This window comes from Lissotriton vulgaris, chromosome 7 (assembly GCF_964263255.1).
Source record: "Lissotriton vulgaris chromosome 7, aLisVul1.2, whole genome shotgun sequence".
NCBI classification, from domain to species: domain Eukaryota; kingdom Metazoa; phylum Chordata; class Amphibia; order Caudata; family Salamandridae; genus Lissotriton; species Lissotriton vulgaris.
In genome coordinates, this window is record NC_141695.1 from 683,779,981 (window position 1) to 683,799,972 (window position 19,992).

At 40.7% G+C, this 19,992-nt stretch overlaps 1 protein-coding gene across 1 annotated transcript in view; it reads left to right on the forward strand.

The window, feature by feature from the left end:
• ADAP2 (ArfGAP with dual PH domains 2) overlaps window positions 1-19,992 on the forward strand; it is a 263,061-nt gene that overhangs the window by 138,634 nt on the left and 104,435 nt on the right. The window contains exon 4 of the mRNA XM_086930890.1: window positions 14,384-14,469. Within this exon, the coding sequence (XP_086787016.1) occupies window positions 14,384-14,469 (86 nt within the window). The remainder of the gene's footprint in view (window positions 1-14,383; window positions 14,470-19,992) is intronic.

Consider the following 19,992-nt stretch of genomic DNA (forward strand, 5'->3'; position numbering starts at 1 on the left):
GTATCATGGAAACTGGCTCTTCTCTTGGCCCTGACATCGCCTAGAAGAGTTAGTGAGCTCCAGGCATTCACAATTGAGGAACCCTTTCTACAATTCAAGAATGATGTTCTCATCCTGCGGACAAATCCTAAATTTATTCGAAAGGTCCCCTCAGAATTCCATCTGAATGAGCCGGTGATCTTAAAGTCCTTCTTCCCGCGGCCCTCCACCCCAGCAGAGAGGGCGTTACATTTTTTGGACATTCATAGATGTCTCAAATTCTACTTGGAGCGGACGAAACTGTTCAGGAGGTCTTCCCAGCTTTTTGTTTCATACAGTGCTCCGCGAAAGGGTTGTGGATATCAAGGGCAATCCAGTTTTGCCATCGAGAAGCGGGCAAGCCGCTTCAGCGAGCAGTTCGTGCTCAACCTACGAGGTCAATGGCTTCATCGGTGGCTCTATTCTCAGGTGTCCCGATCAAGGACATATGTAGAGCGGCGACATGGAGCAGTGTCCACACCTTCACTCGCCACTACTGCTTGGATTCTTCTGTGAAAGAGGATGCGGCAGTGGGCCAAGCGGTCTTGAGGAACCTTTTTCAATAAGTCGGTGAGCTTTCCTTTCTATCCCGCCTTCCTGTATTGCATATTTTGTATTACTTGTGGTTGTTCTGCTTTGTAATGCCAACGTGTATCTGTTTTTTCTTATCAGGATTATGTATGACATTTACAGATATACAAATGACAAAATATGCTTTCTCTTTACTGCTAGCTATTCTGATACAAAGCATGGGAATCTATTAAAGTTCCAATACTGGGGCAAGAAAACAAGTTACTTACCTGTCACTTTGGTTCCCCAGTATTGGTAACTTTCATAGATTCTCATGCGCCCACCCTCCTCCCCTGGGAAAGCTCAGCCTTATTGTTCAATGATGTTGCTGTTCACAACGGCTACGAAAATCTGAGACTCTGAGGCTCTCTCAGGAAGGTTCTATGGGGTGAGGCTCCTCTGATTGGCTATTGCAAGAATTTGGTCTCTTTTACAAAAAGAGGTGGCTAAGCTACAAAATGAGATGAGGCCTAGGCCTATTTTTTCACTTTGTGCTTACTGCTATGGTATTTTTTATTTACCGAGGCTCCCATTCCGATGACGGGGAATGATACAAAGCATGGGAATCTATGAAAGTTACCAATATTGGGGAACCAAAGTTACAGGTAAGTAACTTGTTTTCTTACTACGTACTTGCCGCCAGATGTATGGTAGGTGCTCTTAGCCATGCTATACTGCCCACCTCAAGCTCTATACCATTGGGGACCCTTGATACTGCGCCTGACCCTCAGATGGCCACCGTTGAAACACTGCTTTTTCTAGAATTATCTCAGATTAGCTGTACTCATCTTCCATAAAGTAAGTTTGCAGACATTACTCGACCTTACAACCAGCTATGAGGCACATCACTGGGGGCACTGGTGGGATATTAGGGGATCAATCTGTAACCCTGAACTAACTGAGTCTCCTCCCTATTGCCAGACTGCATGCACTGCTACTGCCAAATTATATAGCCATAATCAATCAACGAGAGAGAGAGGGAAAGTGAAGTCACTCTTAGTCCCCCTAAGATTCAATACATAAACAACAAAAGAGTGGACCTAAAGAAACGTGAGCCGATAAAAAGATGAAAAAAGTCACTCTTATTTTGTTAAAGAACCCTCCCTTACCAACCTAGTTGGTGACATGCTTCATCATAGAGTTCCCACCAGAGAGGCCGAGTGCCCCTCTGGTGTGCTACAATGCCTGGTTACAGCGGAGCGGGTTTTTATTGAGTGTGAAAACGTGATGGTGCAAAGAATTATGTGTGTTAAAATTACCTTTATTTGCCCAGTAATAGCTTAATTATGGGGGAATAAGGATGTTGTGAACTGGGTAAATTGGGCAGTTAAATCCTGTGGTAAAACAAAAACAATGGTCTACATGTTTCAGCCTCTTTGTGCCAATCGCAAAGCTTTTGTCAGTACCAAACTGCCAAGGCGGTATGCGCACGCTAAGGCGCACCCTAACCTGAGGCAAAAACACAGAGGTACCACGCAACTTACGGTTCTCATACCACCATCAAAGCATTGTTAGAAGGCGAATCAATTGTCAATGTATGTAAACCTTACATCACGGGTCCAGGCGGGCGGTGGCTTATAGTCACACATCCGTTAAAGCCAGATACCGGTTTGGCACTAGGCTCTCACGTCACGAGTGTGTTTCTGCCTCAGGTTTGGGTGTGCCTTAGGGTGCCCGTACCGCCGTGGCAGTTTGGTCCTAACGAAAGCCTTGCGATTGGCAAAAGGAGACTGAAACATGTAGACCATTATTTTTTGTTTTACCACAGGATGTAACTGGCCAATTTACCCAGTTCACAACATCCATTACACTGTTTATATCCTTTACCTTATTCCCCCATCATTAAACTATTACTGGGCAAATAAAGGTTATTTTAACACACAATTCTTTGCACCATCACGTTTTCACACAAAATAAAACCCTGCTCTGCTGTAACCAGGCATTGTAAATAGAAAACAATGATGCCTAGGGATCAATACTCTAAACAAATGGAGAAAAAAGATACCATTAATTATCTCTTTCCAATGTGTATCTACACTAATGAAATAAATCTGTATCTCTAATTTCCTTAACCAATGGAAGCCAGAAAAGAATTTTTCAAAATAGATATTATTTGTGGTATGTATTTTATCTTCTTTTTTTCAGCAAAGTATAGTGTTTTAGTCACTACTTTGAAAACACATATATACATATACACAACATTATATAAAATATACATATATATACAATATACACACGAAAAACATTATATACATACACACAATATTTTCAAGTCCAACAAAAAAATAATACATATATTTTTAGTATTTTTTTTTTGAACCTACAAATTTCTTCGCCCTTGATAAATTTCACAAAAGGATGCCTATAACCATATTATAAGCAAAAGCATTCCTTATACATAAAGGTCACCAATCTTAGAGGAGAGTATAAGAGATATAGCCATAAATCTCTATTTATTTTTATAAACTCCCTATGAGTTTCTTTCAAATGTTCCAAAATGTTTTGCTGGTGCCTTTAAAACAAAAAAGTGTTGACGCGTTTCAGCCTATTCAATTTTCAGGCCTCATCAGGACTAGGGCGTTTGTGGTTCCGCCGGTATTATTTCTTGATGAACGGCTATATCGAAGGATTCTCTGTCAGAAGTTCCACTTTCCAACATGCAATACCAATTAATGTGTGCCTTCCTGGAGTATAAATCTCCACTCGCTTTTATTACAGCTGTGAGCCATCTCTGTTTTGTAGTTTCTCCTTGTTCAGGTCACCAATTAAAGAATTGCCGAAAGTTATAAATTCTCCCGAGCCGCGTAGTCATTCCTCGTTCCAACGAGCCGCCATTGCGCCCTCAATGGAATATACAGGCATTGTAGCAGACCAGAGGGGTACTTGGGAACCCTATGATGAAGCATGTCACCAACTAGGTTGGTGAGTGAGGGTTCTTTTACAAAATAAGTGACTTTTTTAATCTTTTTATCGGCTCAAGTTTCTTTAGTTCCACTCTTTTGTTTTTTATGTATTAAATTATATACCCAGCCATCTTCCCCAATCACCCTAATTCGCTCCCAGAAAACTTCACGAGGGAGGTCCTACTCCACCAACATGGCTGATTAAGGGATACATGATTCAAGGGCGAGCTCTAAGGCCCTAAAACTGGTACAGAAGAGGTCTAAGAAGGAGCCTCCCACCCTAGACTCCCGATCAAGTTACAAGCTGATAACAGTAACAATAACCTCTGGCATTATCACCACCTCTGGGATCCCTCCAGGCCAAAGACCAACGCTCGTGAGTGCAGCAGCACCTCAAGGCCTGGCTGAATCGGTCAAGGAGTTCATGCCCTGTAAATATAAAATATATAATTTTCCAACCCTAAGCGCCTCTTAAAATGTAATCTTGAGTGATTTTGCATCTTGTATATCAATTTTGATGTAAATAGTTCTTGTATAATTATGATATTGGTACAAATGAACAATGTACAAATATATATATACTCTTTCATATATATGAAATTGGGTCTCTTAAAGGTCTGGCTGCTCAGTTCTCTAGACAGCACAGTTTTTTAAACAAACACTTGGGAATTTCTTTTTTTGTGTGATTTTTATTTCACTGGTTATTTATTTAAGCACTTTTTGTTTTTTTACATACAATTTTGATGTAAATAGTTCTTGTATAATTATGATATTGGTACAAATGAACATTGTACAGATATATATACTCTTTCATATATATGAAATTGGGACTATAATGTGTTCATAATTGTATAGTACACTTAGGTGCTGTTTTGATGTTTTAAAGTCAACATTGTTTGGTGTTGTATGCTACAGCAACAAATTGCAGAGCACTGCCATGATTTGAATGAATAGATTTATGTTGCAAGTCCATGAAAGTGAAACAATCAGACATTATCTTATGGAGTTTTATGAAATTCACATTGCATTCATGCACATCATTGTTCTCAGGTCAACCCTATGAGATTTTTTTTTTTTTTCTTTTCGCATTCATGCGGTTATTTGTGAATTTTCAGGAAAGATAACACAGTTACCTGCGTGAGATTAACGTGTGACTTTTGTGATCAATAACAAGCATTTATGCATATTATTGTTCTTAGTTAACCTCCATAAGAAATCTTCACGCATTCATGCGGTTATTTTAAATTATCAGTTATAATGTCACTGTATATTCCATTATGATCCATGTGAGTACATTAATGGGCTCCCGTGAATGGTTTCAATCTGGTTTGCAACAATGTTATATTTACATGGCGTCACAGTGCACTGTGCCTTTAATTAAGGCTCTGTTTCTGTTGTTTTAAATGTTGAACCATGTGACTCACGTTTGGAGGTGGGACCCGGAAGGGTGTGTCCTCACTGCATATGATATAAAAAAGTTTCCACTTTGTGCAATGTGGTGTGTGAACAAGACTACGTCAGTAGTCGAAACGTTGCATTTTGGAAGGCACAAGGATTAAATAAACATCTTGCCTGGAAAGCGTGGGGTCTGTCTTTTCTCTCGCTGCTGTGCAGTGGAGGTTTGAAGATTTGTGCTGATATTATTGCGGAAGCTGGCTGTCTCCGCTGGCAGCACCCCCTCCTCTTTGAAGCGGCTCTTCGAACAAACAACCGAACGTGGATGCGAATTCCTGGAGGAATACGACAGCGACGAGCTCCCTGACACGAACAATTGACGGAGTGCTCAAATTTCTTCGCGCTGGGGGAGGCTAGTTTGATTACCGGCCACCGCGTTGTGTGGAGAGAGGCGGGGTCCGTTGCATCAATCAACGTCGGGTGAGGAGGCAGCGCTCGATTCCAAGGCGGCGTGCAGAACGCGCTGGGTATAAATCACTCTGACCCAAGCTCCTCAACATTGGTGTGCACATTGAAAACTTCCAAAATTACACCACTCAACTGGGCTGCTCGAAGCTATGGCAGCCAGCTCCGAAACAGAGCGGGAGGCGGCAGCAGACACTCTGTTTGCACAGATACCACGTGGAGTAGGTAGCAAACTTACTCAAGCCAGTGCCGCCGCTACAGGGAATCAGGATGTCAAAAAAATGTTAACTCTATTGGAAAAAAAATCTCGTTCAGAGATTACGAAGTGGTGGGAGCACAAATCACTCACAAAATATGAAGAGGTCGGACGAGTCCCAAGAGGGCTACGAATCATGCTGGCACCAAGTTTTGTGGATCCAAACCCCAATATGCTCAAGGAATGGGGAGAACTCAATTTGGGAGCATCCATGAACTTAATAAAGCTCTTGATCAAATACGCTATTATAGACCGGGCTGTATTGTTGGACGAAATATTACAAATCAACAAGGACTTGGATGCAATAAGTGACGCAGAAACGCAGGCAATAATTATCAAAGGGCACAAAGACATCAGCGAGCGTCTTAAAAAACATGAGGATAAAATCAAGACGCGGAAAATTAATAAATTCGCAAGAGATCTCAATGATTATGAGACCGGACAAATTTACACATTTGCTCGCAAATATGACCAAGCAAAAAAACAGCGGCAAATACAGAAAACAGCCTTAAAAGCAAAAATAACCGTGTCTCAACAAAACTCGGGCACAGCAATGGAGAACCTTGAAACAACGTCCACGGATACCATTTCTTTAGCTGGCTCATCCAGCATATGCGGGTCTTTATCAAGTCTAACAGATGACAATCCCTCTCTTGATATTCTTGATGTAGGTGAGGAGATTGATTTTTTGGTCGAGGCTCAAATGCAAGCGCAAGGCCCGCGGACACGCTCACGCAATGCAGGAAAAGGAAAAATGCAAGGCGGAGGGCAAGAAGAAAGCGCGCCAAAGGAGCCGCAATTGCCAAAAAAGAAATGGTTCAAAAAGAAAACCAACAAGCAATAATTGACGCAAGCACAATAGTCAATTTATCGGACATGACATTAACCACTGCTGAAGAACAAATCCTCAAACTAGGTTTGAATTTTTGCCCTGAGAGCTCTTTTAACTATACAAACACCAGAGCTGATGTCTACCTCTACATTAGAAAATTAAAACTGCAAAAATTCTATGCGATCAAATCAAAACCCGATGCCATCACAACGGATTCTAACAAAAAAGTTACCAGTGAGCAGAGTCCCGCTCTGGTACCAGCTAATGATGCGAGAACTCTCATCACTCTGTGTAATCTCAACACTGGAATTCCAGCAACGGATACAAATGCGGATGTTCCTGACACTCAAAGGGAACTGCGTGAAATTGATGTCCCTCAGAAAGGTGCTGGTGAAAGTCCCATCAAACCCAAGAGTAAATTTGTCCCCGTCATGCCGAGGGATGCGGTGGACATTTATCATGACTGTATTGTGGAGGACCTAAAAAGACTCAACAAAAAGGTCTACACTAAAAAGGACATGTCCAGTTTTCCAACCAAAGAGTACCACAATTTAATGACCAAGCTATCTAAAAACCAAGAAATCATTGTGAGTCCCTCTGATAAGGGGGGGAACATAGTGTTGTGGCAAAAGGAGCAATACATTGCGGAAGCAAAACGTCAGTTAGACAATGAAAATTGTTATAAACTTAGCAACGGCGTTCAATACAAACAAGCGAAGGAGAGCCTCAAAAAAAATGCTGTTAGGCTACAAAAGAGACAGCCTAATCACCTCCACTGAATGTGCATTTTTACTGAAGGAACATCCAGTCATTCCGCATATGTACCTAATTCCAAAGGTGCACAAGAGACAAAATCCAACTCCCGGGAGACCCATCATCTCCGCAATTAACAGCATGGGTGAAAATGTTTCTCGATACATAGATTTTTATTTACAAGATCATGTCCAGGGATTACCAAGTTATATCAAAGACACTGGTGACTTTTTATCCAAATTGGAAGCCATATCATGGCAAAAGGATTGGTGCATAATAACCCTGGACATTGAGTCTTTATATACGTGTATCGAACACCACAAAGGAATTGAGGGTATAAAGCATTTCCTGGGACGTAAGTCATGTGCATACTATAGCCACAACAAAATGATCTGTAACTTGGTATTGTGGTGTCTAAACAATAACTTTTTCTTGTTTGGTAAGGACATATGGAAGCAAATACGTGGTGTAGCCATGGGTTCCTGCTTCTCTCCCAGCTACGCGTGCTTGCACGTGGGGCTGTGGGAGGAGCAGGAGCTACCTGGCATTACTGGATTTGAATCCGTCAAATATTGGATGCGTTTTATTGATGATATTTTTTGTGTGTGGGAGGGGGACATTAGCAGTGCTCGGATTTTTGTGGATGCACTTAACAAAAATCATTCCAACCTATTTTTCACTTCCAACATTAGTGAAAGCACTGCTGAATTTCTTGATGTATCTATTAATATCATCAATAATCAGATCATCACTGCCCTCCACAGGAAGTCCACTGCTGGCAATAGTATTCTTCATGCCAGCAGTGGTCACCCACAACATGTCATTATGAGCATCCCGCTGGGTGAACTGCTACGCCTTAAGCGAATATGCAACACCCAGGCTAAATTTGAGGAAGGGGCATCCGCAATGCTTGCGAGACTGGAGGCAAGAGGATATAGTAAATCCTGTCTTGCCACTGCATTAAGGAAAAGCTATGAAAGAACTAGAGACTCTTTGCTATTACCTAAACCCCTTGAGAGTGATACAACCTCGAATTCCAGCAGACTAATAACAAGCTATAGTCAACAGCACCGCAAGATTAAATCCATAGTAAACAAACATTGGGCAGTCCTTAAAACAGACGGAGTTTTACGTGATCTAACTCCTGACAAGCCTACAATTACATTCAGGCGCGCGTTTAGCATGCGCAGCAAGTTATCACAATCCAGCCCTGAATTGCCTAGGTTGGATCAATGGTTTGGAAGAAAGGGTTTCCACAAGTGTTCCTCCTGTCGGGCATGCAAGTTTGGACAAAATACCACTCATTATCGCACTCCGTTCACTGATACTGAATTTTCTATTCAAGGCAATTACAACTGCCGTACGGAGTTTGCGGTATACGTCTTAACTTGCACTTGCGGCCTACGTTATGTGGGCAGTACTGGTGCACAGGTGCATGTCAGAATACTGCAGCACCTCAGAGCCATAGTCAACCATGATGGGGCATACCCAGTGGCGCGTCATTTCAACAGCAGGCACAATAGGGATTTTTCATGTCTTACCTATTATGTCATTGACTCCGTGGCTCCCCTCAGACGAGGAGGCGATCGTGACAAAATGTTGCGCCGGTTGGAAACGCAATATATTATCAAACTCGACAGCAAACAACCAAATGGGTTGAATGCGACGGAGGACTTGCACAACTTCCTGTAGGTACATTCATTTTTCACTAACACTCCGTATGACAATTTACATAGTGGATACAACGTGAGTACAATGAATAAAATTGTATATAGTGTGTATATATATGAAATTCTGTATTGCATCACCTATTTTTAGGTATTCTGTAGTCCTGTCTCTTAAAGGTCTGGCTGCTCAGTTCTCTAGACAGCACAGTTTTTTAAACAAACACTTGGGAATTTCTTTTTTTGTGTGATTTTTATTTCACTGGTTATTTATTTAAGCACTTTTTGTTTTTTTACATACAATTTTGATGTAAATAGTTCTTGTATAATTATGATATTGGTACAAATGAACATTGTACAGATATATATACTCTTTCATATATATGAAATTGGGACTATAATGTGTTCATAATTGTATAGTACACTTAGGTGCTGTTTTGATGTTTTAAAGTCAACATTTTTTGGTGTTGTATGCTACAGCAACAAATTGCAGAGCACTGCCATGATTTGAATGAATAGATTTATGTTGCAAGTCCATGAAAGTGAAACAATCAGACATTATCTTATGGAGTTTTATGAAATTCACATTGCATTCATGCACATCATTGTTCTCAGGTCAACCCTATGAGATTTTTTTTTTTCTTTTCGCATTCATGCGGTTATTTGTGAATATTCAGGAAAGATAACACAGTTACCTGCGTGAGATTAACGTGTGACTTTTGTGATCAATAACAAGCATTTATGCATATTATTGTTCTTAGTTAACCTCCATAAGAAATCTTCACGCATTCATGCGGTTATTTTAAATTATCAGTTATAATGTCACTGTATATTCCATTATGATCCATGTGAGTACATTAATGGGCTCCCGTGAATGGTTTCAATCTGGTTTGCAACAATGTTATATTTACATGGCGTCACAGTGCACTGTGCCTTTAATTAAGGCTCTGTTTCTGTTGTTTTAAATGTTGAACCATGTGACTCACGTTTGGAGGTGGGACCCGGAAGGGTGTGTCCTCACTGCATATGATATAAAAAAGTTTCCACTTTGTGCAATGTGGTGTGTGAACAAGACTACATCAGTAGTCGAAACGTTGCATTTTGGAAGGCACAAGGATTAAATAAACATCTTGCCTGGAAAGCGTGGGGTCTGTCGCTTCTCTCGCCGCTGTGCAGTGGAGGTTTGAAGATTTGTGCTGATATATATATATATATATATATATATATATATATATATATATATATATATATATATTCAAAACAAGTTCCCATACTTGTTAAAAGAAACGTACTCGACACTCCAAAATTGCTGGTGCATGTAGAAATTTAATGGCAGGAAACAACGCGTTTCACCTCTCGGCTTGATCACGTTTCGCCCGTGAAAACCCAACAGTGTCCTTTAAATTTGTTTGTAAACAGAGAAATAGGACTATCCCATTGTGACAAAAACAAACAGTGCAGAATAGTGGCGGCCATTACTGACTAGTGTAACATATCCTTTCTCAGTCGTGTGATACACTGTGAGAGTGTGGATGCAAAGTCCAGATTATATATGTATCTTTAACATACAATAACAATAATGTTTTTAAATCAACATTGTAAATGGACCTTGTAAATGGGTTATCGAATGTCACGCTGTTGCATCTAAAACGCTGTCAATTAGTGGAAAAATACACATAATTACAATTACGTCTTAGTTGACACTAGCTGATGAATGTTAATGCAGGTTCATCTATCCACATTGTTAGAGTCCCGCCCTAGTGGGCATGTTGACAAATCGATAAAATTTTGTGTGTCAACAACATACATTCGACATTTCAACCTGTGCTAGGGTCCCGCCCAAGTGGGCATGTACCCCGATCTCCAAATATCTCATAGGACGTGTCCATAGTACATTGTTCCAACCCAATCTTTGCAGGTTAATCCACAAGGTATTTTTCAAGTTAATGGTCCAACAAAATCATTCAGAAAACCTATAAAAAGTTAAAAATATAAAATCAGACACCAGGAAGGCACACTTTAGATACATGTCAATTCAGTACATCAATATTTTCTCATGCAAGATGAACAGACAGTTCTTCATTAAAGTTTAACCCATTCGGGGTCATACATTCAAAGTCTATTATGTATCTCGACTCAAGTTTACGTAGGGCCAGTTTCCTGTCGCCTCCACGCATTCCCATATCAATCATATCTATTACGACCATTCTCAGATTATTTACATTCTGGAAGTGATGCTCATAGAAATGTCGTGCCACAGGGTACTGTTCGTTATGATTTTTAATTGCCCTTAGATGTTCCATAACTCTCTTTTAGCTGTGTGTATTGTACTGCCTACGTACCATTTGTTGCACGGGCAGACAAGTACATAGACACAGTACATGGTGTTGCATGAGAGTGATTTACGAATAGCAAATTCTCTGCCAGAAGTGGGGATGGTTAAAGTTACACAATCCTTACTGTTTCTACATGCCTTACATTTTCTACAGCATCTGAAACCTGGCTTACCCTTTGTCGGATTTTTGCTGGTAACAGAATTGTGGCTCATTTCATCCTTTAGAGATCTACACTTTCGAAATGTAATCTGGGGATTCGTATTTAGATGCATTTTGAGATGGTTATCCGTTAAGAGGACATGCCAATGTTCTCTAAAAATCTTTTTAATTTCATTGGCTTGACCTGAGAAAGTTGTGATGAATCTTACTTTCTCGTCCTCAGTTGTTACACGATTAGGATTCAGCAGTTCATTTCTAACAGGTTCATTGGTGTTACAGAAGCATATGAAGTTGAAAAGGAGAAAATGTGTGTACGCTTCAGAGAACGTGGGTACAAGAACAAAACCATCAGGCAGGCATGTGTGAGGGCAGATGCAACTGTTAAAAATGAACTGCTGAATCCTAATCGTGTAACAACTGAGGACGAGAAAGTAAGATTCATCACGACTTTCTCAGGTCAAGCCAATGAAATTAAAAAGATTTTTAGAAATGAGCCACAATTCTGTTAACAGCAAAAATCCGACAAAGGGTAAGCCAGGTTTCAGATGCTGTAGAAAATGTAAGGCATGTAGAAACAGTAAGGATTGTGTAACTTTAACCATCCCCACTTCTGGCAGAGAATTTGCTATTCGTAAATCACTCTCATGCAACACCATGTACTGTGTCTATGTACTTGTCTGCCCGTGCAACAAATGGTACGTAGGCAGTACAATACACACAGCTAAAAAGAGAGTTATGGAACATCTAAGGGCAAATAAAAATCATAACGAACAGTACCCTGTGGCACAACATTTCTATGAGCATCACTTCCAGAATGTAAATAATCTGAGAATGGTCGTAATAGATATGATTGATATGGGAATGCGTGGAGGCGACAGGAAACTGGCCCTACGTAAACTTGAGTCGAGATACATAATAGACTTTGAATGTATGACCCCGAATGGGTTAAATTTCAATGAAGAACTGGCTGTTCATCTTGCATGAGAAAATATTGATGTACTGAATTGACATGTATCTAAAGTGTGCCTTCCTGGTGTCTGATTTTATATTTTTAACTTTTTATAGGCTTTCTGAATGATTTGGTTGGACCATTAACTTGAAAAATACCTTGTGGATTAACCTGCAAAGATTGGGTTGGAACAATGTACTATGGACACGTGCTATGAGATATTTGGAGATCGGGTTACATGCCCACTTGGGCGGGACCCTAGCACAGGTTGAAATGTCGAATGTATGTTGTTGACACATAATACTTTATCGATTTGTCAACATGCCCACTAGGGCGGGACTCTAACAATGTGGATAGATGAACCTGCATTAACATTCATCATCTAGTGTCAACTAAGACGTAATTGTAATTATGTGTATTTTTCCTCTAATTGACAGCGTTTTAGATGCAACAGCGTGACATTTGATAACCCATTTACAAGGTCCATTTACAATGTTGATTTAAAAACATTATTGTTATTGTATGTTAAAGATACATATATAATCTGGACTTTGCATCCACACTCTCACAGTGTATCACACGACTGAGAAAGGATATGTTACACCAGTCAGTAATGGCCGCCACTATTCTGCACTGTTTGTTTTTGTCACAATGGGATAGTCCTATTTCTCTGTTTGCAAACAAATTTAAAGGACACTGTTGGGTTTTCACGGCTGAAACGTGATCAAGCCGAGAGGTGAAACGCGTTGTTTCCTGCCATTAAATTTCTACATGCAATTTTGGAGTGTCGAGTACGTTTCTTTTTACAAGTATGGGAACTTGTTTTGAATATACAGGGTGACCGGGAGCCCTACCTCGACCCATCCGTGAGCGGAACTGGCAAGTTACCGGAACTGTTTGTTTGCGCATGTGTATATATATATATATATATATATATATATATAGATATATATATATATATATATATAAATCTGTAGTAGACATTTGTACTTACTAGCATTCTTATGTGAGTTTAGAATGTATCTGTTTGTATCTTTTCCTTGAGTGAATTTGCAACTTGTATATGAGCAACTTTAACCACTAGTATCTGTAGCAGACTTTTGTACTTACTATCATTCTTATGTGAATTTAGAGTTTTTCTGTTTGTATCTTTTTTGTAACTCATGTACTCTGAAGTCCTTCCGTAATGTAACTGGTCCTTTTGTAAAGCACTCTGACACCTTCGGGTAAAGTTTTCGCTATATAAAATCGCAATAAATCAATCAAATAAAAAATGTGATTCTCCAGCCAAGTCCACGAACCTGGAAGGGATTCCTACACAACAACCCTTTAGAAACTCTAACAAAGACTTTCTAAAGCCATGGTGCTCTGTTGATTGAAATAATTCAACCCAGTGAGAACCACGTTTGTAGTGTGCTCAGTGCACTGGCGCCAATGAGTAAATGCACTCACTCTTGTTTTCAGCCAAGCGTTGATGCTCTTTACCAGGGTGATTCGCTTTATTGCGCACACCTGAGTAAAGTGTCAGATCAGCAAATAAAATACATTATTCTGTTTTAAAAGGCTTTAGTATTGCTAATTGGGTTCCCTTTAGTATATACAAGTTCCTTCTCTGGGTGAGGCGATATTCATTCTTGTTGCTTAGTCTGTACTGATCGGAATGAACTTTCCTTCTCGAGACTACATCAAGAAAGGCATTAGAGGTATCCTGATATATACCACGGTGATTCAGTATATATAGGAAACAATTAGCACAATATATATGTACATATATAACGTAAGGCTTAGTTTGAGAGAAGTACATTCTGATCCGCTGTGCTGAGACGAAACGTGATCCGTGAGAGGGCAGTGGCACATATGTGCAGCGATGGGCGAGTGCCATATGTGTCAAGTACGAGTGCAGTGCCCATGTGCCTCTGTAGATGAAGTGCCCAAAATGAAACGTGAACTGGTATAAAAAAATTCTACTAAGTGCTCTGAGGTTGCCTGTATAAAGTAGAACATTCTAACTCTTCTGCTCAATGTACTGTAATGCACGCATCCAAACATCAAAAACTCATCAGAATATTCTTTTTTGCCTCAGGGTTTTGAAAGAGCAGTGGATTCGAGCAAAATACCAAAGAGAGGAATTTACAGCAAACAAAGACATCAGTGCTTGGTATATATCAGGTGAATAGTATGTGAAGACCTTGACAGTGCTTCTGAAATTTTCTTGTTGGATTGAAGAAATATACTGATGGGTTAGAGGTGTTTAGGTGAGGCGAGGGTTGGTAATAACAAATATGAAGTTTACCCTAGTGTACCCATGAGGTGCTCTACCTGATGAATGTGGATTTGTTGAGTCGCAAAGCCAAGAACCCATCCCTTGACAATGTTTTTCAACATTTGTTTTCATTTCCAGTAAAATCTGCCATTTTTTGAACTGTAGTACATCTATCAAACAATTATTTTTCCAATATAAAAATAAAGATATTGATATGTATGTATCAGTAGAGTAGCAAAAGCAGCAACTAAATACTATTGCGCTGCCTTACTAAAGCCCCGCTCTCCCACTGGCTGTGGCCTTCCTTAAAATGCTCCTCTCTATGCTCATGAGGATATATTTTAGAACCACTGTTTGCCTAATACAATCTCTCATGTAACATTCCTGCATCATGGACTGGGAGTGTAATCCTTCCATTGTATAACACTAATTTGCAATGCAATAGGTCTCGTATTGGCGGGAGTTTATCTATTCGCATTGTAAATGACAATGCCTTTTATTTATCTGTTTTGATAATTAACACATAAATAAAAGGAATTGTCATTTACACTGTCAGTAGCTGAGACTCTTGAAAATGCGAGGCCTATTTCACTTCAAAGAAGCGGCCGCCTTTGTCCAGGGCTGCTTGGAAAGTTAAAGCCCACATGGTGCGGTGAATGTTGCAGGAAAGCATGTCGTGCCTGTAGTAGGAGAAACTCCTTAAAGAAAAGAGTGCTTACAGAGTAAATAAGACATACCATGTAACAACAGAAGTAAAAGGTCCAGTCCTCATGGGAGGTCACAAATGAAGACAAGGTGGTACTTACATGCCTATTAACAAATCTGAAGCCAGCATTTGCAAAGAACAATGACACAAGCCAAAGAAAAATATGGGGACAGAGTGGGTGGCGCTTCAAGTCCATACTCCAAGACAGCATGCCTCGCAAAGCAGTGCATTCACTGTCCAGGCTCGACCTAAAAGAGGATCAAAACTAATCTCCAAAATTACAAATAGCCTTACTGGACACTGGGCAAGATCTTTGCCAAAAGCATCCATTAACATCTTGCTGATTGGTTGGAAAAGGAGAACTTTCTGCCTTATGAACAATCTGGCTTTTGAAAGAATTGATCTACACTAGACACATAGCGATCCTTCAAACAATCTTAGATAAATATGTAAAATTGATAAACTAATACATTTAGGCTGCATTCATTGATTTCGTCATGCCCTTTGACAGCATTGATCTTCTAATTTTTTGGGGGAAACTTGCACAAATGGGTTTACCTGCCACACTTTTAAGATTATTAGTTGCCCTACACTCATCAACCTGCTGTAAAGTGCTGTTGGGGCGTGGCAGAGAGCTCTCGGAGCTAACTGCAGCTAAAAATAGTCTAAAACAGGTTTGTTTATCAGCTCCTTTGCTTTTTCCTTTGTATTTATGTGATTTACCAAACCTATTCTGTTCCATTAATAATTTCCCTCCTAGGTTAGGAAATTGTTGCTGCATTTCAGTTTTGTATGCTGAAGATTTAATTTAATTAGATTTGACACCTACTGGCTTACAAAGAAATCTAAATACACTCTTTGAATATTCTGAGAAACATTCATTAAAACTCAATGTGCAAAAAAAGTAAAGATTTTTTTCTTGAAAGAAAGAAATAACTAGCACTTTTTGGGCTCCTAAGAAATGTTATCCACATCTCAGAATTTTCTCACAGAACCTAAATACAAAACTACATATTGCACATAATGGCATGTAAGCCCTTGCACATAGCGGCGCCATTAATACATTCTATAAATCGGTTGATAGAAGGCATTTCAAACATATTATAAAAATATATATTGCCATAATACCCCCAACTCTGTCCTATCGGCAGCCGCGGTCGGTAGTAGGGGTTCTTGCAGGGCGGTGAGGTGGGGAGGGAGAGAGGCAGGGTGGGGGTAGTAATGTATGGATTATGGAGTTTAACAGGTAAGTAAACATATAAGTAAAACGAATTTATTTGCGTGCACTGCATCACCAAATGCGATGCAGTGCGCACAACGAAATTCGTTTTATTTATTTATATGTTTACTTACCTGTTAAACTCCGTAATACATACATTACTACCCCCCACCCTGACCCTCTACCTCCGCACGTCACCGCCCTGCAAGAACTCCTACTACCGACCGCGGCTGCCCTGCCCCATAGAACATGTGCATGTGGCTTCAGAATGTACACTACACATCACTAAACGCATTGAAATTTACCAGCCACTTGTAATGATGACCAATGGGGAGATTTTGATATTAACAAAAGCAGCGTTCAGACCACTCAATCTAAGAAACAAATTACATAAAATATACAGATATTATTCAATGACTCTGTCAATAAACCAATATTTGGCACTAGCAATAATAAGCTGGAAATGCAATTGAAAGGCTCAGACCAAGGATTGTGGTGAGAATGTCCACAGATGTATTTATTTGCATCCATGATTAGATGTTACATAAAGAGAATGTTCTACATTACAAAAGTATTTTATGCCAGCTTGTTTTCAGTTAGAGATCTGTCACCTAAGTCTAGGATTATCGTCAGCCTATCACAGATGTTAATTTTATTGAGTGCAGCTAAGAATCTAATCACCATTAATGGTGGGCCTGATTCACCAACTGTATTTAGTAGTATGGTCAGAGTACTACTCGTGCAAACAATTCAAATTCACAAACCTACATGTGGAGACCTCTACCTCCGCAACTACTATCTTTTCTGTGCAGAGACCTCTGTGATGTTTTTTAAGCATTGAGAGGGGAAAGAATGCCCGCTCTGAAGCCTGTGCTCCTATTTAATGAGGCTCCACTGCCCTTCCAAGTTTATAAAGACCCGGCATTGGCATAGAAAAATAATGGGTTTCTCCTGTACCATCAGCCACCATTTGACAAGTGGGCCCCTGCAGACGCATGTTGACCAGGAGCTGCAGGTGATGCTGATAAGAGAATATCACAAGCTACCGTCTGCATGGCTCCAGCTCTCTGGAAGTTTGAAAATTGTGACTTCACGATGGGATGGAAATTATGCAGAGGGTGATGTCAAAGTCAAAGTGGTGGTGCAACTGAAGGGAAACCCACATATTGAGCCACTGTATACTTCCCTGCCTTAATTACAAACGCTGCTCACATTTGCGTTCCAAACTAAGATATTGATTTTTCAGCATTGGGCCTCATCTTGTCATCAACACTGGGATGCGGTGCCTCAACTGTGGGATGCTTTATTTCTTCATCTCAGATTCTACCAGAAATCACTTATAGCTCGGAGAGCGAGTAAAACTCTTACTGTTCTAGTAATTGAGCAGTAACAAGGCTACCTGTGCTATCAGTCCATCACCTATGTCACTTGCACTATAGAAGACGGCAGAACATTATAGAAGAGACTGGAATAGTGATACCTAGTGGTCACAAAGTTCTAGAATGTAGGGTGAGGAACCTGCTTGCTCCTGAAATAGCAGTTGGTATGCAATGGCTGTGGTGTATGGAATAAACCTGATGCTTCGCTTCACTCTCTGGTCTGCTTATTGTGTAATCTTTTTATCTTGCATTGGACACTGTCGACGAAGACCTAATGTGTCCATGGACACCTCCAAATGCACTCGATGCAACAGTAAGACTGTGTGTGACTACTCTCAGGAACTGAAGGACATTCAGGGAGTACAGGATTGTTGGGTCAAACTGACTCCTGTACACAGTGAGTACTTTTGCGGATGGTCGCTGGCTGTGAGCCTGAGCCCTGAGCACGAGTAAGTGGCTACTGGCGGCAGTCACTGTGGTGACTTAACGGTCATACCAACGTGACCCCTGTTCACTCTTGAGTTATTGACTTGGCAACAAAACTGTGTGCCTGAGGGATGTGATTTCAACTTCCGTCCAGCATGTGAACAATGAGAAAGAGAGATGATTATCTGACGCCGCTCTCTGCTTAGGATGTCGGCATGAAGGATGTGTGGCTTTCTGTTGAGGGTGCGCACTGTACATGAGGAATCCACTACTTTTGTACTTCTGAACGTAAGCACCGATGAACTGTTTAACATGTTTAACAAAGCACACACACAGCAACAAACTGTTGTGAGTGTGAAGGGTTGAAGCTGAGCATGAAAATTCACTGCCGTTGGCTTTCCTCAAAGACTAGGTTTGCGAGCTGAGCATGAGAATTCTTCATATAAGGGTCTATGAACAGATGATAAATGCCTACTACCGAAAGATAAGGCGCGCCAAAGCAGACTTCTTCTGTCACCAACTGAACCTAGCAAGAAATCGACCGAGAAAACTCTTCGAATTAATCAAAACCCAATCTAAGGACGGACCTCAACATCCACAAGTCCTTACTCATTCACAACCCACTTGCGGTTGGCATTGGACTCCAAACAGTCGGCTATTCTCATCCTGCTAGACCTTTCGGCGGCCTTCAACACCATATCCCACAGAGTCCTATTAAAGCGACTAGCGGGGATAGGTGTCGAAGGCCAAGCCCTAGGCTGGATCCAGAGCTATCTCACAGGCCGTAGCTCTAGGGTCAAATCAGGACCTTTCTCATCAGAAGCTATTGACAATGATAAGGGAGTGCCTCAGGGCTCAATTTTAAGCCCAACCTTATTCAACGTCTACGTATCACCACTGGCCAAAATAATTAGGGACTTCGGCTTCGACACACTGTCGTACGCCGATGATACCCAAATTCTCATAACTCTTGGTTCTGATCCAGCAGAGACTAAAGTGAGATTTAGGAATTGTATGCTAGAAATAAAGGGCTGGATGACTAACAATTTCCTAATGCTCAATGCAGGCAAATCCGAAATAATGCTTTTCGGTGCGGCCAAATCCATCTGGTCCCAAGAGTGGTGGCCAACGGAACTTGGACCCTGCCCATCCCCTAAAGACACTGTTCGGAATCTGGGCTTCACCCTCGATGACAAGCTGTCCATGGTCCCCCATACGAACAAATTAGTACACACCTGCATAGGTCTTATGAGGACCTTAAGGACAATATTTAAATGGCTACCCCTGTGCTATCGCAAACCATTGATTCAAGGCTTAATTACTAGCCGCCTTGATTATGGCAATGCACTCCTCGCTGATGCAAACAAGGGCACACTAAGTAAACTGCAGACACTCCAAAATGCAGCAGCCAGACGGACCCTCGACCTACCCCCACGTACTCCCTCTGCCCCTTGCCTGAAGAAACTGCACTGGCTTCCAGTCAGAAAGCGCATAAGGTTTAAGATCTGTTGCCTAGTGCACAAATCATTAAATGGACAAGGCTAGAAATACTTTAAAAAAAAACTTCAGGAATATTGCCCAGAAAGAACATTACGATCTTCAAACAAATATCTCTTAAAGATACCAAGAGTTGGTACTGTCAGAAATGGAGACAGGAGTTTCTCGAAGGTTGGCCCTTTGGCATGGAACTCCCTGCCTA